The 19,945-nt window shown below is 37.0% G+C and overlaps 1 protein-coding gene across 1 annotated transcript in view; it reads right to left on the reverse strand.

Moving 5' to 3' along the window:
• Tmtc1 (transmembrane O-mannosyltransferase targeting cadherins 1) overlaps positions 1-19,945 on the reverse strand; it is a 268,042-nt gene that overhangs the window by 231,211 nt on the left and 16,886 nt on the right. Inside the window, exons 2-4 of the mRNA XM_046435417.2 lie at positions 13,883-14,060; positions 3,616-3,689; positions 960-1,136 (exon numbers count right to left, since the gene is read on the reverse strand). Of these exons, the coding sequence (XP_046291373.1) occupies positions 960-1,136; positions 3,616-3,689; positions 13,883-14,060 (429 nt within the window). The remainder of the gene's footprint in view (positions 1-959; positions 1,137-3,615; positions 3,690-13,882; positions 14,061-19,945) is intronic.

Consider the following 19,945-nt stretch of genomic DNA (forward strand, 5'->3'; position numbering starts at 1 on the left):
GAGCGAGACTGTATTTAAATTATCTCCAAGTTTCCCAGGCAGAAAGGTGATCAGAATTAAATGACTCACCCCAACCCATTGCCAATCAATAGCGTTGCTCATATCTTTATGTTAAGAAGTATAAAGAGATAGGGAATGGCACAAAGAAACAGGACTTTTTTTTTTAATTCTTCATTTGACAAAGCAGAAGAATAAATTAGCTACATTTTTAAAAGTTCAAAAATAAGGGACTTATGATTACTGAAAAATAGGGTTTATGTGTAAAATTAGTAAAGTTGGTAATTATAGATTTGATAGAGGAAGAAAATTATGGTATGTACTTGAAGTTTTAATATGCCTTAGTGATTCTTATTATCTACAAACCACTGAATAAAATGAACGTGCCTTAAAGTTTTTAAATGAAAATGGGTTACTAGGTAAGCTTGTTCTTTAACTGGAAAATGACATGTAAGTATTCCTATATGGTTTCAACTCGCTCTTCATGGAATTTTAAGAGGCACTTCCTAAAACTCTTAAGTACTGTCACTACTAGAGAGAGAAAACAGGCTCCAAGTGAGCAGTACTCTTAGGTGGATAATACTCATTTGAATTCAGAGATTCAAAGCAAGCTGTCAAAACTATTAGCATTTGTAACCTCCCTGTGTGAATCAAGCTTTTCTCAACAGGATGCAGCAAAAACAACCCAGCAGTCTGAACTTGCAGTTAACAAAGATACTTTTCAATTCCAAATTTGGGACCACCCAAAATTGCATAGTCTTTATTGAACTTTATAAAACTGTGAAGAGGCTAAACAGATACAATGCATTTATCTTAATGAAGTAAGTCATGTTTATTGTATTATGGTCTAAGGTGAGACAAAGTACTTATATATTTTTTAAACAGAAGTGGAAAACCATACGTTTTTTTCAGTCATTTTCTCCCTAGGCAACGCCTAATGTCAGAACTTTAAAATGACTTACGTCATGTCTTGCTTGTGGGAGAGGGAGAAGAGGTCATAAACCAAGCACACTCCAAACACGGTGATTCCTGTCTCTTTCACCAGCATGGCACAGGTCCCCAGAAACAAACTGAGCAGCAAGAAGGAGGGAGAAGCCGTGGGAGGGAAACATTCCCCAGCACAACACTGATCCAGACTCCTGGAAAACAAGGTGGATGTTCTTTTAAATTAAGAAATGTGGGTCACTAAGAAATATTACCTTAAAAGATAAAAGGTAGTCAATTTCTTTGCATCCTAAGCAATTAAGTGAGTCAAGATTTCTTCCACAGTATTCATCATGGAATTAAAATTACTAAGATGAAAAAAAGTTAATGTACTCAACAGGAGTACTTAAATTTGAGTACTTAAATTATGGTACATATAAATTAGGATAAAATGTGGCATGTAATAGTATGTAAATATGGATGTAAATTATGATAAAATATGGTATGTCATAAGTGAACATTCAAAAGTCATTTAAAATGTCATCATAGAGCTATAGTTAGAGAGAAAAGAAGACATTAAGTGAATACATTGTAGATGAATAATACAGGTTACTAAACAACCTGCATGAGCTCTGGAGCCATGGTCTCTGGCTCAAATCACAGCTCTGCAGTTAACAAAGAAGTGAGAGAGCAAGTTACTTTGCCCCCTGTGCTTTGGTCCCCTTATGTGTGAAATGGGAGTCTAGCATTACTGGGGGCATTGAAGAAATGACTTATTACATGTCAAGTGTTTATCATCACATTATTATGAGTCAAGTGTTTTTTTATTATGAGTCAAGTGTTTTTAGGTGTTCTATACACAAAGCAATCAGTAGATAATTAATTATACCAAAATATAGTAGCTTTTTTCTCTGGAAAGGAAAAACAAATATTCTTCACATTTTAATTTTCTTTTTGCTAATTAATATTTTTAAATTTACTTTCCATGAGCATGTGTTAGATGAAGTTATTTTTTCTCGATTAAATCTCCAATAGAAATTTTCAAAAATTCTGTAGTGGTATAAAAGTCTTTCTTTCCACCTTACAAAATACAATTGACCCCAAGAAATAGCATTGTTCTCTTTGACAGTTGCCAACCCTGGGATCCTATTTCTTTAAAGTAAAGGCTAAAACTTCTTGTGGTATCTTCTTCTTACTATTGCATCTTTGAATAATTACATAAGATTTATGCAGAATTTACAGTAATTGTGCATTTTTCTATGCATTTTCTGTCTACAGCTCAAATTTCTAAAGGTAAGCAGGGCATGCACGTCCAACCTATAATAATAAGACTCATTATCACACCAATATGGACAGGCTGCAGGGCTAATCAGTCATTTTTCCCAAATGTATCAAACACACACAAAAAGCCCTAGAAACAAGTTTAAATTAAAGTGAGTAATTCCTGTCTAACACCAGAGTAAACAGGAAACAATTCATTGTTAAATTTGGGCTTTTTAAGATTTCATTATACTGTTCATATGATTGCGAATGCAAAGCCAGAACCTGGAAATGGATATTGCACTAAAAAAAATGCTCCGCCCTTAAAAAAAAAAAAAAAAAAAGCTGATTCATTTCATTCTTGATCCAAGGTCTAAATTGGTTTATAACAGGGTTCCTCTGTCTCAGCACCATTGGCATTTTTCAACCAGATAATTCTTTGCTGCAGGGCCTATCCTGTGCATTGTAGGATGTTTATTTAACAGCATTCTTGGCCTCTACCCCTAGGTACCAGAAGCACTTCTTGGGTTGGGACAAGCAAAACTGTCTCCAGATAGTGCCAAATGTTCCTGGAGGGAGTGGGGGAATGGTGGCTGGGGAATGAAAAGAAATCACTCCTAATTAAGAACCACTGGGTTAGAACAGTGTTCCTCAGTCACTGGACTCCGAAAGATCACAGGTCAATGAACTGATCAAAAGTTCACAGTTCACAAATCCTTAACCAGGCCTCTCTCCACCGAGCAAGGTGACATGACTAACCCACCCGCTTTCCTGGGCCACACTCTGAGCACTCTACCCTTTCCCACATTCTCTTTTCAACTCCTGCCTTATGTAGACATGTCACAAATCAAGTAAGAATCTCATGGTTTGGAGAGTAAAGGCACAATTGAACAGAAAATTATTTTATTGCTTTCTGTTTTCCCAAAGCAAAGAATGTCTGTATTTCAAAGAAAGGATTATAAATTGTACAACTATAGTTGAAAAACACTACTTTCTGCTTAGCCTTGTTATTTTAAGCTTTGAGCTACTTTGGTGAGGATGATAAAGAGGAGAAACAATCAGGACCAAAATGAAAAGGAGAAATTAAGCAAATCATAGGCAAATAGAATAGAACACTGTGCCCAGTATATTTTGGCTCAGAGCTAAGATTCCAAATTCCATTCTCAGGCAGAAACTACCAGTAAAAGGAATCAAGAAGCAAGAGCTTGGATTTCTAGAACTGGGGGGAAAATACTCTTTTATAAATGATAGGATATGGTTCAGCATGGGGCTAGAAGAGACAACCGGCCAGTATTGGATAAAAAGAGAGTTTTTATCCCTGGAGCTCATGAGCACAGTATCACCCTGAAGCCTCCCTTCTCTCCAAGCAGATGCTCACTCTACACACACAGCATGGCTATAATCACAGAGGAGGGCTTGCTGAGCCATACGTACCTATTGTAGGAGAGGAAGGCCAACAGGAACAGGAGACACGCTAACACGTCAGCTCTGCCAACAATCCCAGCCACCTATGAAGTTTAACACAAAGAAAAATTCAAAAACTCAGAATATTCTGCCAGAAAAATCTCACAGAAATGTCTTTGTTTGTAGATGAATAATATCATGTACAAAATAGTGTAGTATAATAAAATAGAATACATATTATTCTTCAAATTCTGACATGACTAACTACCTCTGATCAGTAAGAATTAACAATAAGCTTACAGAAGGAGAAAAAGAAGAAGTGGCAAGATTTTCATGCTTAACTTTATTTTTAACTTCTCTTGTAAAGAGGATCAATTTATAGCATCAAAGCTTATTCATTTATTATTATTATTTTCAAATCTTAAAAAGAGGGCTGGGGTGTTGTTCAGGGATAGAGCACTTGCCTAGCACATACAAGACCTGGGTTCAATCCCCAGTATCATAAAAATAAAATAAATATTCTTTTGAGCAGTAATGGAATGTGTGACACTCCTAATCTTTGGATACCACAGTGGTAATGAAGCAGAGGATACTTATATATTTATAGAATAGAAGGAAAAAGTAAGCTGAGGAATCAATATTTTGGACAAGAAAGGGAATAAGTTTGAACTAACAATCATTCCACCAGAGTATATGTTCATGCAATTGTGTATATGCATATGCAAGTTTATGTGTATGTCTGTGTGTGTATGTGTGTGGGTGTGTGTACACATGTGCACACACGTGTGCATATTTCTAAGATCTGCCACTGCACTGGCTAAAAAGTAGCAAAGTAACTTCCTGGCACACCCAAAATCAGTCCCCATTCAAGAGAACATTGGCTCCTTGGAAAAAGGGCTGATTACTGAGATGAGGGTGGAAAGAATCAAGAAAAGTTTCTATCATCTTCTCATAGCAGTAAAAAAGGACCTAAAAAATTAAAGTCAAAAGGTCACAGAAGCCAGCAACAAGGGGCTCCCACTGACCAAACCTGAGACAATTTGAATACCAAAATAAGTAAGGACCATGATTTATTATAATCCACTGAAAACAGAAACCTGTGAGTCCATTTGTTTAATATACAAATAATGAAAGAATGGATACATATAGAAGTGCATGCCTACCGAGAGCAAGCAAATGGATGGGAAAGAAGGAGAGCTCTGGTTTCACTGAAAAGCTAATGAATGTGGGGGAAATAAGGGAGGTGAAAAAAACATTTTTGCTGCCAAAAAGAAAAGGCTAGATAGAGCATGAATACCAAAAATATCAATAGGGCAGGGTGTAGTTCAGTGGTAGAGTGCTTGCGAAGCATGTGCACTACCCTGGATTGGATCCCTAGTATCACAAAACACAAAAACAAAAACAAATAAAACAATAGATGCAGTCAAATGCTCTACCACTGAGCTACTGGATTAGACAGAGGGGAATGAAGGGAAGGGAGGGGGAAGGGGAATAGGAAAGAGTAGAATGAATTGGCATATTTCCTATGTTCGTATGTGAAAAAATCCACATCATGTACAACCACAGAATGGGAAGTTATATTCCATGTATGTATAATATGTCAATATATACTTTACTGTCATGTTTACCTAAAAACAAATTTTAAAGTTTTTTTGAAAATATATGCTAAATCTAGAACAGTAAAGTTTCCTGAAGTGAGAGATATTAGCATGACTTCAACATCTTCCCCACTGACTACTTCTCTAGAAAAATAAAAAGAATTAATTACATAATGGAGATAATGTGTTACATTACATTACACATTCACTAGGCAATCAAAATCACCACCCTGAGAAGGATGCCTCATTTATACATTATATATTCTAGCCAAGAATATATAACCTGAATATAATCATGAAAAAAAACAAAGCAAACTCACAGCATCATTCTATAAAAACAGATATAAATATGCTAGTAAATATGATAATTAATAATATATCATATATAGTAATATATAAAATCTATATAAAATTTTATATTAGTATTTTATAACACTAAACTTTTATTACCTTTTAATTTATTCTGGTTTATATTACATCATGATTACTAATTACAACTTTTAATAATCTATTGTCATAATATTGCATATATAATATGCACATATAAGTAAACATATATATGTATATAAGTATACACATATAAGTGTATTATATATATGCATGCATATATTACATATTTGCAATACATTAAATTTCATACATTTTAAATATTTATACATTATGTATTATGTGTTTACATATAATATGTTATATCTTTATAATGCTTTTTTATATTTATTAATTTTAATCATGTTACAAATTATAAAACACAATATGCATATTTTTATTATAATTTTATAATAACATTTATATATTACAATTTAATGTATTTAAAACATTTTATAATACAGACACTTCAACCTAAATTCTGAATCATACTGCCATCTATAAATTATATAACAGAAAGACAGTGAAGATTAGTAATTGTTCCAAAATAAAGGAGACTACCGAGAAATTATGACCAATACTCTCAGTTTTAGAAAATATACAACTAAATTATTAACATGCAAAGGGGTATAAATTATGCAACTCCTTCCAAATGTTTCAAAAAACAATATTTTTACAGAGAGGGAGAAAGAGAGGAAGAGTGATAAAACAAATGTGGAAAAACATTAAAAATTAGTGAGTCTAGATAAAAATATAATCACTCTGTGTATTAAGTTTAAAGTTATTTCAAAAAATGTGTTACTTCAAAAGGGGACTGGAATGGAAGTGGAGTGGGAGACAGATGACTTGTATTATTCTGCCTCACAGGATGTGTGTATTTCTCTTCATATTTTAAAGTCCAAGAAATAAAACTGTAAAGGAAAAAATGGGATACAGATTTTTAAATTTTTAAGTGCTTCTGAGAAAAGGTCCCCAAAGAGCTAGATGAGCAGTTCATGAGAGAAATGAGAAAAAACAATATCGCCCAAATCAGGAGAGCACCTGAGGCCCATGGTGTGTTGAAGAATCCACCAACAAGAACAGAAAATAATTTCTTGGGATGCAGACCCGTGAACATCCTCATCACTAGAGCACAATTTGTGGTCACAGGGAGAAGCGATGGCACAGCAGGGAGTGGCCCATCCACCAGCAGCACAGATGTCTTTTGTCACCTGATTGAGACTTGATTTTGTTATGTTCAATTTCTGAGATTTGGGTTTATCTTTATATGAATATAACAACCCCACCTCACATATTGTTGTCACTAATGACACATGGAAATTGCCAGCCTGATGAACACCAGTGCCCTTCCTCCTTTTCCTTTCAGAGAAAGGGAGTGGAACTCTTCACAAAGGTTTGCCTGTATGGATTGTGGAAATTGTCTTTTCACTTTAAGATGTACATATATGATATCTTAATCTAATTTTATTAGGCAGTTTAATATATAGTTAAAATATGTATAAATATACTAACTATACAATTAGTATACTGTACATACTGACATATTGTACATACCAATTGACAGCAAGTCACATATTAAGAAAAATTCTAGTCTCTTCGTGTAGTCCAATCTATAAGAGAAACCTAAACACACCCAAAGAATTGTATCGGCAGCAGAGAGCGAAAGCTACTACCTAATTTGGCTGCTTGGACCACACACTGTTCATTGATTGCTTAATCTATAAGGAACCTGAGTGACAAATCAGGTAGACCGTATGACTCAAGGGAGACCGGCAGAGGCAGTGTGGTATCACCATTGACAAGGCTTACCTGAGAACTAGTAAGCAACAATTGGGCACAGGTCATGTGTGAAGCTTAGATCCACTCAGTCTGCACCTCTGCTTCCTTGAGCATTTAGCTAAGCAACACTGCAAGACTTCCTGAAGGTTCGACAGAGAGCCATCTAGCCTGCTGCAGTCTCAGAAGAAAGCCTAGAGTCTGAGCCTGGAGGGCCCAGTATCCCCAATGTGGCGGAGAATAAGACTTGCAAACTGATATCAGGAGTAGCAAGTTGGAGTGAGGCAATTACAAGCTAGGCAGGCATACCTAATGCGTTAAAGGTGTCCTTAAGCCCTTCAGCCATTTTGGAAGCAGCAGCAACAACATACATCCTGGATGTATAGAATGTAGTAACCCTTTGAGCAGAAGCTCAGAGAGGACATTGAAACGTTAGTGCTGACACTAATAGGCTCCTTGGCCAAACCAAACCATTAAGCATTCAACAAACACCTGCTCTATACACCTTTGAGCTGGGATCTTTGGGGCAAAGAATTAGATATCTAAGAGAAAAGAGTTCATCATCAACTGCTAGAGCAGCCACTCTAGTGATTCAATTAGTCAAGATCATCATGTTCAATAACTGTGTATTTTATTCCAGTTAACAAGAATTTTCCAAGTGCTTATTTGCCAAGGACTGTGCCAACTGGAGGAATACACCCTGCCTCGAGGACTTGAGCATCTGGTGGAGTTAGAAGAGGGCATTAAATATGATACAAGGAAACCACATGCAACACAAGAGGAAAAATCACTGCCAGGAAAAGACTGGAGGGTTTAATTTTGACTGTAGGATCTGGGAAGGCGTCACAGGGGAATGGTTTTGCAATCTGATACTGAAAAGATGGACAAGGAGGATTTCAGAAAGCTGAAGACTAGGGGAATGGAAGCCTCAGCCAGGAAGGGAACAGAGGTGCATTCCAGTTAGAGGATGGGAGTAGGGAAAGAGGTCTGAGGATATGTGGAGTGCTTCTGGAAGAAAGGGCAGAAAGTGATGAAGAGCATAGAGTACATGAAAAGAAGTGGGGGTGCAATGGGAAATGGAAAGGGAATGTGAAGTCGGGGAGCCAGTTGGACTTGATGCAATGACAATGTGGTTGAAACTGTATAGTTCATTAGAAAATAAAAAAGCAACTTGTCAGTTTTTGGCAACTGAAAAACATAGGCAAAAGAACAGCATGTATTCTGGCCCCAGTTGAAGGTCTATACCACCAAGAGGGTAGTGTAACCTGGAAAATGTAGCCTTTAACCAATGTCCACCCACTGGGAAAGCATCAGTGCATAGAATTCAAAACAGGCTTAGTATCCCTCATCTGAAATGCTTGAAACCCTAAGAGTTTTAGAGTTTGATTTTTTTTTTTTTTCAGATTTTGGAATATCTGTGTAACATAATGAGATATCTTAGGGATGGAACCCTAAACACAAAATTCATCTACGTTTCCATATACTTTTTATACAAGCAACCTAAAGGTAATTTAATGCAATATTTTTAGCGCACCTGTGTTTTGACTGTGACCTACCTCATGAGGTCTGGTGTGGAATTTTCCACTTTCAGCATCATATTAGCACTCAAAAAGTGTCAGAGTTGGAACATTTGGGAACTGGGAATTTGGGATTAGGGATGCTCAACCTATAATGTAAAATACAGATCTCCTAGCAAGAGTAATAGAATCATGTGTGAGAATTCTAACTAGGACTTAATTTGCTCTCAAAACTTGGTATTTTTTGAACACCACTCATATTATAAAGTATGCTATTTTATAGAGTTATTAATGTTTATTTTATTTGTAAGACTGAGTTCCATTAGCATCAGGGCCAGGAACACATACTTAGTATGTGGTAACAGCTACATGCCAGCCTGATCTAATCAGAACACAACTAACTTTCTCCTCTGTCATCTTGGCCCCTTCTGGAAATGGCCTTGACCTTGGAACTCCATGTATCGGCTTTTTCTCCTCTTGCTTCCAGTTAATTTAAGTGCATTCCTTCAAACCAGTAAAGTCTCTGTGATGATGGGGATTTCTCAGAAGACAATTGTAATTTTCCTAATTTCTCTGTTGATTTTTCTTATGATTCAGGATTCAGAAAAACATCGTATTTCCCAAGAAATACAATGTCAGGAAACATTTCCAAGAATCTCAGGGACTAAAGTGAAGTAAGTCTGCCTCTAATTTTTTTTTTTTTTTTTGTCCAGCAGAGTGTCTATTCAATAGGCAGTGTATTATAGGCACTCCAATGTTTGTTGAAAGAGTGAGTAAACAAATAAATTTGTCCCTATATATTTATATTGGAAATAATGCTTCTTTCCGATAGGGTTCTTGTGTTATTACATGTTGCTTTGTCTTGTATCTATTTATGTGCCTTTTTTTTTTTTTTTTGCTTTCCTATGAGCTTGGTGAACATCAACCTGTGGATGGGGTCCCTACTGTCCATTCACTTATTCCCCCAGCATAGAGAAGGCAGCCCTACACCAAGCACATACTCATCAGCTATTTGATGATCTCACAATGAATAAAGGAAGCCTTTAATCATATCAGCATGTTTATATATGATCATATCAATGTGTTTAAACTGAATCCTATCCCAAAATTTTAAATTTCCTATCCTGTTCAAGATAACGTATGGTCTGGTCTAACTTTTTTTCTTTTTTAACAAAAGGGAGAAACTTCCCAGTAATTCCCTTCCCCCACCACAACAAGGTCTTCTATTATTTTAAATAATTTATCACCATATCTTCTGTCAAGCACATCTTTCTTTCTATTTCTCTAAAATCTATAATGAAATAGCAGTCTCTATTTTACTTTGCAGTACAAATTGTTTTGTAGGTCAAATTTTTTCCCTTCTTCTCTATACCTCCCTCATCTTCTTGCAAATGTAAATGTCTTCCCTAACATTGTCCACATCTTGACTCCTTCGCACCTTTAATTGTGTTACTATGGATTGTATTTTTATTAGCTCAAAAGCCTGTTGAAACCCTTCTTAAAGGTCATTTTGCTAATAGGATTTGCCTGTTTGCTTCAAATCCAGCCTAAACACTATCAGCTCATGATCACTGCCCCAAGTTGCCCATGCTTTCTGCTTTCCCTCTGAAACCATTGAATTACATCTGCAGTTACCCTACTTGTTTGATCTTTCCTGTGATAATTGACTCCAAGACACTTTAAGTATAGATTTTCAGCTGTACTTTAAAAACTATTTGTCAGAAACAAAATATTCGTCTGTGGTCTTAAATTAAAACATGACACTGAAACAGCACTGTATATTTTAAATGGCTAGGATTGAAAGTGTTTGATTATTTTTCTTCATGTTAGGACCAAAAAGAACATTAAAATTCAGGTATCTCTCTCATCTCATTAAGTTTGCGTCTAAAGTCTGTCATGCTGGCGTTCTAAAATAAGATCTTGCTACTGCTCTAAATGTACCCAGTGGAATGTGGACACGAAAGCAACTCAAAGCCCTTTCTCTGGCCTTTACAGGAACACATACAGGCTCTCCTTTGAATAGCAGACATTTGACACCCTGTCTCCTTGAACTTATACTTCCATTTTACGTCCCCCTCAACATTTTAAATGTATTACATACTTATGCTTAAAAATATTTCATTATCTTATCTCTCTGTAATAAAAATTCATACTTAATTTTTAAAAAAAATTTTTGGCAGTGCTAGGGATTGAACTCAGGCCCAGGACCTTGTACATTCTAGGCTGGCACTTCACCACTGAGCTGTGTCCCCCAACCCATAATTGAATTGATTTTTTAAATTCCATATGGCCAAAAGCCTCTAAAGGTTAAAATTTTAACTCTGTATTACTTTATCCAATATTATTAATTCATAATTGTTTCATATATCACAACTAAAATAGAAAACATGATAATTATTAAATGTAAAAGCTTATATTTTGATAAGTGCAGCAAGTTTCAATTATGTGTTTAGCTATCTGTGGCTGAATCTTATTACCTTTTGTTTAGAACAATGAGACAGCATGAAGCACCAATTCTATTCCTCCTATCACTTTTATATAGATTACCCACATAAATGAGAATGAAGTATCCGTGTTATAGCAATGATTTAATTCTTGAAACTCTGAAGTTACCAGCACTTATCACAAAGTGATCTATCATCTTACACAATTTTTTAATGATCTACCAGCTGACAAATCAGCCAGGTCCTCCTCTAATTTGGTCAAAAGCAAATAATTTAAACATCCATCATTAGAGTTAACTGGCATTACAGCCATTTACTTTCAGAGTTTTGTAGAAGTAAAACAAAAATTCTCTACCAAGAGTTACTAAAGGACCATGTCTTATACCTCACACTCTTTCACTTACAGGCATCTTGTCCAGTCTACTGTACTCAGAGTAGGGAAAATTACCTAAACAATATCATTTTTTATATGATGATTTTTATCAGTCTGTGTGTGTGTGTGTGTGTGTGTATGCGTATACACACATACAAGTTTATCAAAACCTTGGGCTTAAAGGTTTAGAATTCTGTTTGTGGAAAATAGCCATCATACAACCTGATTGCCCAAATCAATTCTCAGTATCAAACCAATTAGTCAAATCATATTTCTTAGGTCAGTTCAAATAAACATACTACTGTGCATCTCTACAATTATTGAACTTCTGAACTTAGAACATCAACAGGAGCCACCAATCCGTATTTCTAATACCATGTTGTATTCTTCATAGAAATACACATTATGGTTTGGATGTGAGGTGTCCCCCAAAAGCTCATGTGTGGGCTGAGATTGTAGCTCAGTGGTACAGCACTTGCCTAACATGTGTGAGGCACTGGGTTTGACTCTTATAGCACTGCATATAAATAAATAAAGGTCCACCACCACCACCAAAACCACCACCACCACAAACAACAACAACAACAAAATATATATATATAGTGTTTAAAAAAGCTCATGTGTGAGACAATGCAAGGTTTAGAGAAATGATTAGCCTTAACCCAGTGAATTAATCACCTAATGGGATTAATTGAAGGCAGGTGGGGTGTGGCTAGAGGAGATGGGGCATTGGGGGAGGGGCTTTGGGATATATTTTTGTATCTGGCAAGTGGAGATCTCACTCTCTGCTCTCTGATCATCATGTGACCTGCTTCCCTTCACAACATTCTTCTGCCTCACCTCAAGCCCTTAGGAATGGAGCCTGCTGTCTATGGATTGAGACCTCTGAAACTGTGAACCCATAAATAAATTTTTATTCTTCCAAAATTGTTCATGTCAGGTCTTTTAGTTGCAGCAGCGAAAAAGCTGACTAAACATATAAGACAGGAAGAGATCACAAGTTCTTTCCTCAATGTATCATGTATTAATTGAAGGAAGCCTCCTGACCCCAATAGATCTGTTCCTTTAGAAGGAAACTCGGGGTATGTATGCCTCAGGCATGGTAGATTTTGATGTATGACAGTATTCCTGATTTGGGGGTTTTTTGTTTGTTTGTTTTCCTTTTTGGTACCAGGGATTGAACTCAGGGTGCTTAACTATTGAGCCACATCCCCAGCCCTTTTTAATTTTTTTTTATTTTGAGACAGGGTCTCACTAAGTTGCTTAGGGACTCGCTAAATTGTGGAAGCTGGCTTTGAACTTGAAATCTTCCTGCCTCAGCCTCCCCAGCCACTGGGATTATAGACATGCTCCTACACCTAGCTCTTATTTTTGTCTAAATGAGAGAAGGGCAGGTGAGAGAATAAGTTAAGAAAAGAGAACCAATGTGCAATCTTCCCTGTTGGTGTGTTCTTACACAGATCGACTTTGGGAAAGTGTCTGGATGCCAGCTAAGGCTCTGCAAAAGACTCTTTTAAAAAAACTGTGGGGCCATGTACTCTTGGAAAGACATCCTCTGCCTCCAGCAATGCACATGAAATAAACTATGTATGGGAGTTTAACAATGCCACCTCAAACGGTGCATAATTAAGTAAATATTTTAAAGGTGCCATAGATCTAAACTATCAATAATTTCAAAACAAAATTTTTCAACAACTACAAAATAACTACACCCCTTATTAAATAACTTGGAAAACAATTGGTAAGCCTCCTAAGTCTCTTTCTAACATTAAGGATGTCACTCTAACTGTTTTTGGTCCTCCTTCAGCTCTTAAAGTTCTGCTTCACAAATATTATAAAGCACAGGGAGCAAAAGTAAAACAGAAATATAGGGCAGGAATAATGACTTAGCATGACAAGTATCTCAACATGCCCCTTGCTGTTTAAAGACACATTAGGATTTAAATTTTCTGCAAATAAAAAAACTAACCATGTACTAGTACTTGGACTAATAATAGTGGCTATTTTAAAAAGCAGTTAAATCCTCAAGGTGCAAAAAAAGTCTATTTGAAAATTCAAAAAGAAAAGTGGTCAAGCAGAATGATTTTTATATAGAGATAAACACTTCAGTAGAGCTTTGAATTCACCTGGTTTTGAAAGGAAGAAAAAAAAAGATCATTTAAGCTGATACATACAAATACATTTGTTTTGGTTGTTATTTCATTGAGTTCCAATTATACTCACCGCCTCTGTGTGAACAGGATGCACAGCAAAAAGTAATGCCGTAACAAAAGCAAGTCCACGATTCTTGAAGACGGTTTTATCACAGGTGTACATCAGCACGAGGGTCACTAAGCAGTGTAAAATTACATTTACTGCGTGAAAGTAGAATGGGTTCATGCCAGTCAAAAATATGTTTAGCCTGTAAAAAAAAAAATTAAATTAAAAAATAAAAACCTGTACTAACTTCAAACACAACACAAGCACAAAGAAAGCAGACAGACTCTATCATTTATACAGATAAGCTATTTGAGTAATTATTTTTAAATGACTCCCAACATTTCATTATTTGATAGATTTGAGTATGAACCACTTTTTTTACTATCTCCAAATTAATTGTCCTATCTGCAGAAATCAATGCATTTATAATACAATGTCACTTCAGGAAACTTTTGCCTCTCTGAGGCAGCAAAAGCAGGTGCTCAACCTGTTTTCCTTCACCTGGTGGATGATATGAACCCCTCTCATAATATTCTTGTTCTCACTGCCAGCTACTCCAAAGTGGCCAAGTGTTCAAATGCAAGTTCACAGTGCTGTGCCACATTCACTGCAACCAGTCATGAATGTGTTCTCTCACCTATGGTGCCACCAGGAACCACATTTCCATATTATGCATGTGACAGAATCATCTAATTACTATCCCACAGGGGGATCTTGGGGGCATTACATGCTATTATCAGCTGCAGCTGAAATAAAAAACATGAGCAAAACCATAATGTTTCAGAAATCTGTACTAGATGTTTTTAATGCAGATTCCCAGATCTCAGAATCTGATTATTAAGACTATGACAAAGAAACAAGAAGAGAACCACATAGAGAAGGGAAGTCAGTTATTGAACATCATAAAAAAAAAATATTTTCATGAGACAGAAATGCAGAACAGAGATATCTGAAGGTTGTTTTAAATTTAGTAACATAACATATGATTGAGTCTATGGGATTATAGAAAAAAATGCACTGGTCAGGGTCTAGATGTTTTAGAGGAACATACACACCCTTAGTCTCCAGTCCATCTTACAAAAGAAGTAACCCTAGGTCATTCTTCACATGCCCTTGATCTTCTTCTCTTACAGAAATAACTCCTCTTTGCCAAAACCACCCAGACTGCACAAGTCAGCTCTAGAGATGACATATGCATATTCGAAATACTTGACTTGATTCATGCACAGCTTTCACCTACAGAATTTTAATCATCTCAAGCTTTATTTGGGCATATGAATCCAAATGTCATAGTTACTAATCAACTCTTCCTTCACTCCCACTCCCAACAAAGTAACCATAATTCAAAACCAAACCTGGAAAACATGGACTGTTATATGGGATTCAACTAAGGGCATTGATGTAAGGTTGGACCCAGCTGTGTGTAGGCAGATCCATGAGCCTGCACACACCAGCACCCTTTCTACAGAAGCATGGGGGGAAATAATCCAAACAAGGGGAAGAGGAATGGGCAGTAAACTAGGGAAACAGGCAGGTTCAAATAAAGCAAGAACAGCACCACATTCCAAGGAAGGAGGACCCCACATGTAGTGTCAAAGTTGCCAGAAATCAGAAAGCTCCAGTCTGTAGATGTAAGAAGGTAAGACCAAGGTGTGGTTCTCAAAGAGTTGGATACAGTTCCTATAAGTCCATCCTCCTGAGGCTGATTCCTCACTGAACATTCTAGAACAACTAAACTATCCATTTAAAATTCATTCATATCAGTGATGATGACGAGAGAAAACAGCATCTCACAGGCATTTTCTGGGTATCCAAATTGGATCTCTGACAGGCAATTTGCATCAAAGCCTTTAAAAAGTGTATACTCTTTGACAAAAATTTTCATTTCTAGGGATTTTCGTGAGGAAATAACCAGAAAAGTATTCAAAGATCATGTGTGGGCAAAAATGCATCTCACCATGCTAATTATAAAAATGGCAAGATCTATTAAAAAGTCTAAAATGATGAAGAATGAATTCTTCAAATTTCAGTCAAGTTACCTTGAGACAAAATGCTAACAAATTTTTAGGACATATCCCGTTTGCAAGAATCGAAAAAAAGAAGATCTGATTCTGGGAGCCAACAGGGGTTCACAAAAAGAGGACTTAACTGATGAACCTCCTAATTTAATAGAAGCAGGAGTGTGATAGATAGATCACATCTTTATTTTAACAAAGACATTTATCAAAATCTCCTGCAATCTCCTTGCCCAGAAGATAGCCTAAGATGGATCTGTAGCAAACACAAAGAGTGGTGGGTAATAAATCAATGCCTCCTTGGACTGAGATCTCCTCTGTATGTCACAGCTTTCCAATATTATCTTTGCTTTGTCCAATATTTTTATCAAAGATTTAAGTGAAACTAATATGTATGCTTATCAAGATTATAAAAATACCTGTATTGAGGAAGGAGTGCTAATATGCTGGAAGACTGATATTCACAGAGTTTAAATGGATGAAATTATGAATTTTAATAGGATTAAACTGAATAGTGGTAAGAGTAAAGAGGGGATGTAAAACAGAACAAAATGCTGCCAATCCAGATTAAAATAGTGTACCTGGTACTGCCCAAGAGTTTTTAGTTCCCCTCAACTCAGAGACTCAGTGTGTCCTGGGTAAATAGACCAAAACATCAACAAAAAGACAGGGTACTGCTGGGTAAGGTAGCAAACACTGTAATCCCAGCGGCTCTGGAGGCTAAGGCAGGAGGATCCAGAGTTCAAAGCCAGCCTCAGCAATGGCGAGGCGCTAAGCAACTCAGTGAGACCTTGTCTCTAAATAAAATACAAAATAGGGCTGGGGATGCGGCTCAGTGGTTGAATGCCCCTGAGTTCAATCCCCAGCAAAAAAAAAAAAAAAAAAAAGATCAGGAAATGTACAAGTCAAACTCTTTTTCATTTCAATGTACTCCAACAAGACTTACCAAACACCTATTAGACATCAGGAATGGTTCAGGGCCCAGAGATACAAAGAGAAGATAGGGCATTTGCTTTTAAATGGATGACCACATACTAGGAGCAAGAGAGGCAGTTAGTCAGATAAGCAATAGTGACAGAATTCTAGCAATGGAGAAACTACCAGGTGCAAAGATTTTGGAGACGGTAATATTCTACCTGTGGACAGGAGAGACAAGGTGGGTGGAATCCAGCATGGAACAGGAGACCTCCAGAGTGCTTCTTAACCCTAGAGCACCTTCACAAGAGGGCTCTAGGAGTAGAGGAGGGAGAAGCTCTCTGTAATGAGATCTCAGGAAGGTAGGTTTGTGGAAGGGGGTGTTCAACCTGGGGATAATGACAGAGAGAAATGATACCAAGTTCTCTTGGGGGGAAGATCTTGGTCATATTTATTGCTCAACCCCAGTGTCTAACACACTCATGGTTGTAGCACAATATATTTTTTGTATGAATAAACATGACAAACAAATGAAATACTGAAGCAAGGCACTTACTCTAAGTAGCTCCTCAAAGGGAAAGTAAGATCCAATAACAACATTGTAAACAGGCTGTCTAAGAGCCAGGTTTAGCCAGTAAATTGTTTTGTTTCACCTTTATATCTTTTTTCTTTGTAAAATTTACCAATATTTTACAAAACAGATGGTTATTTGGATAAATTTCCTGTTCACCTTGAAACGTTATTGGACCTGGCAACTCTGGGGTTATATGGGTATGCAGAAATATTTGGGTGCCCATTTCAATAAGACAAATGTTCACAATTTGCCATAGTCTCTGCCAATTTCTACTGTATTCCTAACCTGATGCCATTCATCTATCATCATACACACACATACACACACACACACACATTTTTTCTTTTAGTAAAAAGAGAGTGCAATGTTTCTTGGGCCTATATTACTATCACAAATGGGAAATCAAAAGACAGTCAAAATGACTGTTTGAAGAAAAATGGAAGATAGTATATTTCTGGAAGAGGAGGGTATTCCCATATGCCTACAATGCAAAATTCTATATGTCAAAGAATATAACCTCCCATCCGGCTCAATTCACTCAATTACCACATCAGCCAACCCTTTCAGGATTTGAGTTTTCAGCCATTAGTATACAAAATACTAAGAGGACTTAGCTCATAAAAAGAATTAGCACTTAAACTAGTAAACATCTGCACATTTAAACTGTATAAAGTGGGGCATGGTAGTACACACCTGTAATCCCACTGGCTCAGGAGGCAGCAGGAGGATCTGGCCTCAGCAACTTAGACCCTGTCTTCAGTGGGAAAGCACCCCTGGGTTCAATCCTCAGTACCACCAAAAAATAATAATAATGTAATAAAAATTAAACTAGATCGACTGCTTTGATAAGCAGAAACATGCACACAGAAGTTCCAGGCAAGATGACAGTCCACCTGGAAAAAATTCTCAACAGAAGTGTCTCAGGTTGCACTTCACCCTGAAGGTGCCTCTGTGATGGCATTTACCACTTTCCTAAAATTCACTAGCTGTATTACTCAAAAGTTATGAGCATTTTTTTATTGATTGTAAGAAGCTAATTTCTTTCCATTAACATATCCAACCCGCATAGCACACACTAGATTCTAAATGAAAATTTACTGAATGAACAGATGAATTTATATAATGTTAGAAGCTGAAAAGATCGTCATTCCTTTTCAACCCTAAGAATTTCTCATTTTTATTTGGTTTAGTCTTCATTTTTTTTTTAAATTTAAAACTAGGCAAAACAGTAGGAAATAAAAATATTTTTTTCTGAAATAATCCTAATAACCATCTCTGTCTGCAAACCTTCCACAGTTTGGTAAATATGAGCACAAATCAACCCTTCTCCCTCTGAATTCTCTCTGCCTTCTTGTAAAACTGCCCAGAAAGGTGGGGCAGTAAGGTCACAGAAATCAGAGTAGCTGGTTTCCAGAATGGCCACATCCATTCCCAGGAAAGGTCACAGGATCTGGAACCAAAGGGGAGGCAAGGGAAGGGCTCTGAGTGTCTGCCTCTGGGATCTCACAGCCAGGAGCCTGACATAAACTCCATCACTCTTTTTTAATTCTCTGCTTTGAAAATGGCTCTGATTTAGACAGACAGACAGACACACACACACACACACACAGGCTGTATCCCAGAAAGAGACTCATACTGGGGGGTGGGGAGGAAGTCCTCAGAAAGATCCCAATCCCATTTCAATCAATCAGCTCCATCTTCACAAGCTGGCACAGGTCTGGAAACTGACTAAGAAGTCAGAAATCTCCATTGTGGCAATTTGAGCCTGATCCTGGTCTTGCACCAATTTTCTGCAGCATATACATCAAGCAACATTTTAGAGGCCTATCTATTTCATTCCTAGGAACAAAACATGATTCACCACCTTGATGCCTTCAGGTCAAAACTTTTTGATGCCCAATGCATTCCCACTGCTCCTCATGATATAAACTGCACCCAATTGGTCTCTGGTATTCCAGGATCTCATCACTCCACTGATGCCAGAGAGCCCATCTGAGCAGCATCTCCACACATATCACATTCAGCCTACACAAGGCAATCATCAGAGTGCATCCAAGAGCTGCAGGTGCTCCTAATAATGTCATTCTCAATGCCTCCGTGAAGGCAAAGCCATCTGCTCTCTCCAGGAATATTATGGAGGGGTAGAAGGGTGTATGTGGGTTGCACATAATAAATGCTTCCCAACATTGCTATCACAGTAAGCCTTTGGATTCCTTTCTGTATATTATGCCAGGGAAACTGTGGCATCTCAATCTCACTAAACATAGGCCCCCATGGAGTTCCAGTGGTTTCCAAGTTTCTTAATCACCTTATGCACTAATTATGCTGCTAATTTCCTGATTCCATCCCAAGATACTCTAAGCCAGTAGATCTGAAATAGAACCCGGAAATCAGCCCCAAGTAATCCAAGTAATTTAAGGCAGGAGAGTCTCAGAACAATAAGACATAGATCTCAAAGCTTTGGGAAGTTGGGTAGGATTGACAAGCTTACCAGAAAAGTTGTTTTCTCAGCATAACACAACACACATTCTTTTCCCAGAAGAACTAAAAACCAGGGAAAAGGAAAAATTGACTGTATCTCCT

This window comes from Marmota monax, unplaced genomic scaffold (genome assembly GCF_021218885.2).
Source record: "Marmota monax isolate L192 unplaced genomic scaffold, Marmota_monax_Labrador192_F-V1.1 WCK01_AAM20220418_F8-fsc00012, whole genome shotgun sequence".
Taxonomy (NCBI): Eukaryota; Metazoa; Chordata; class Mammalia; order Rodentia; family Sciuridae; genus Marmota; species Marmota monax.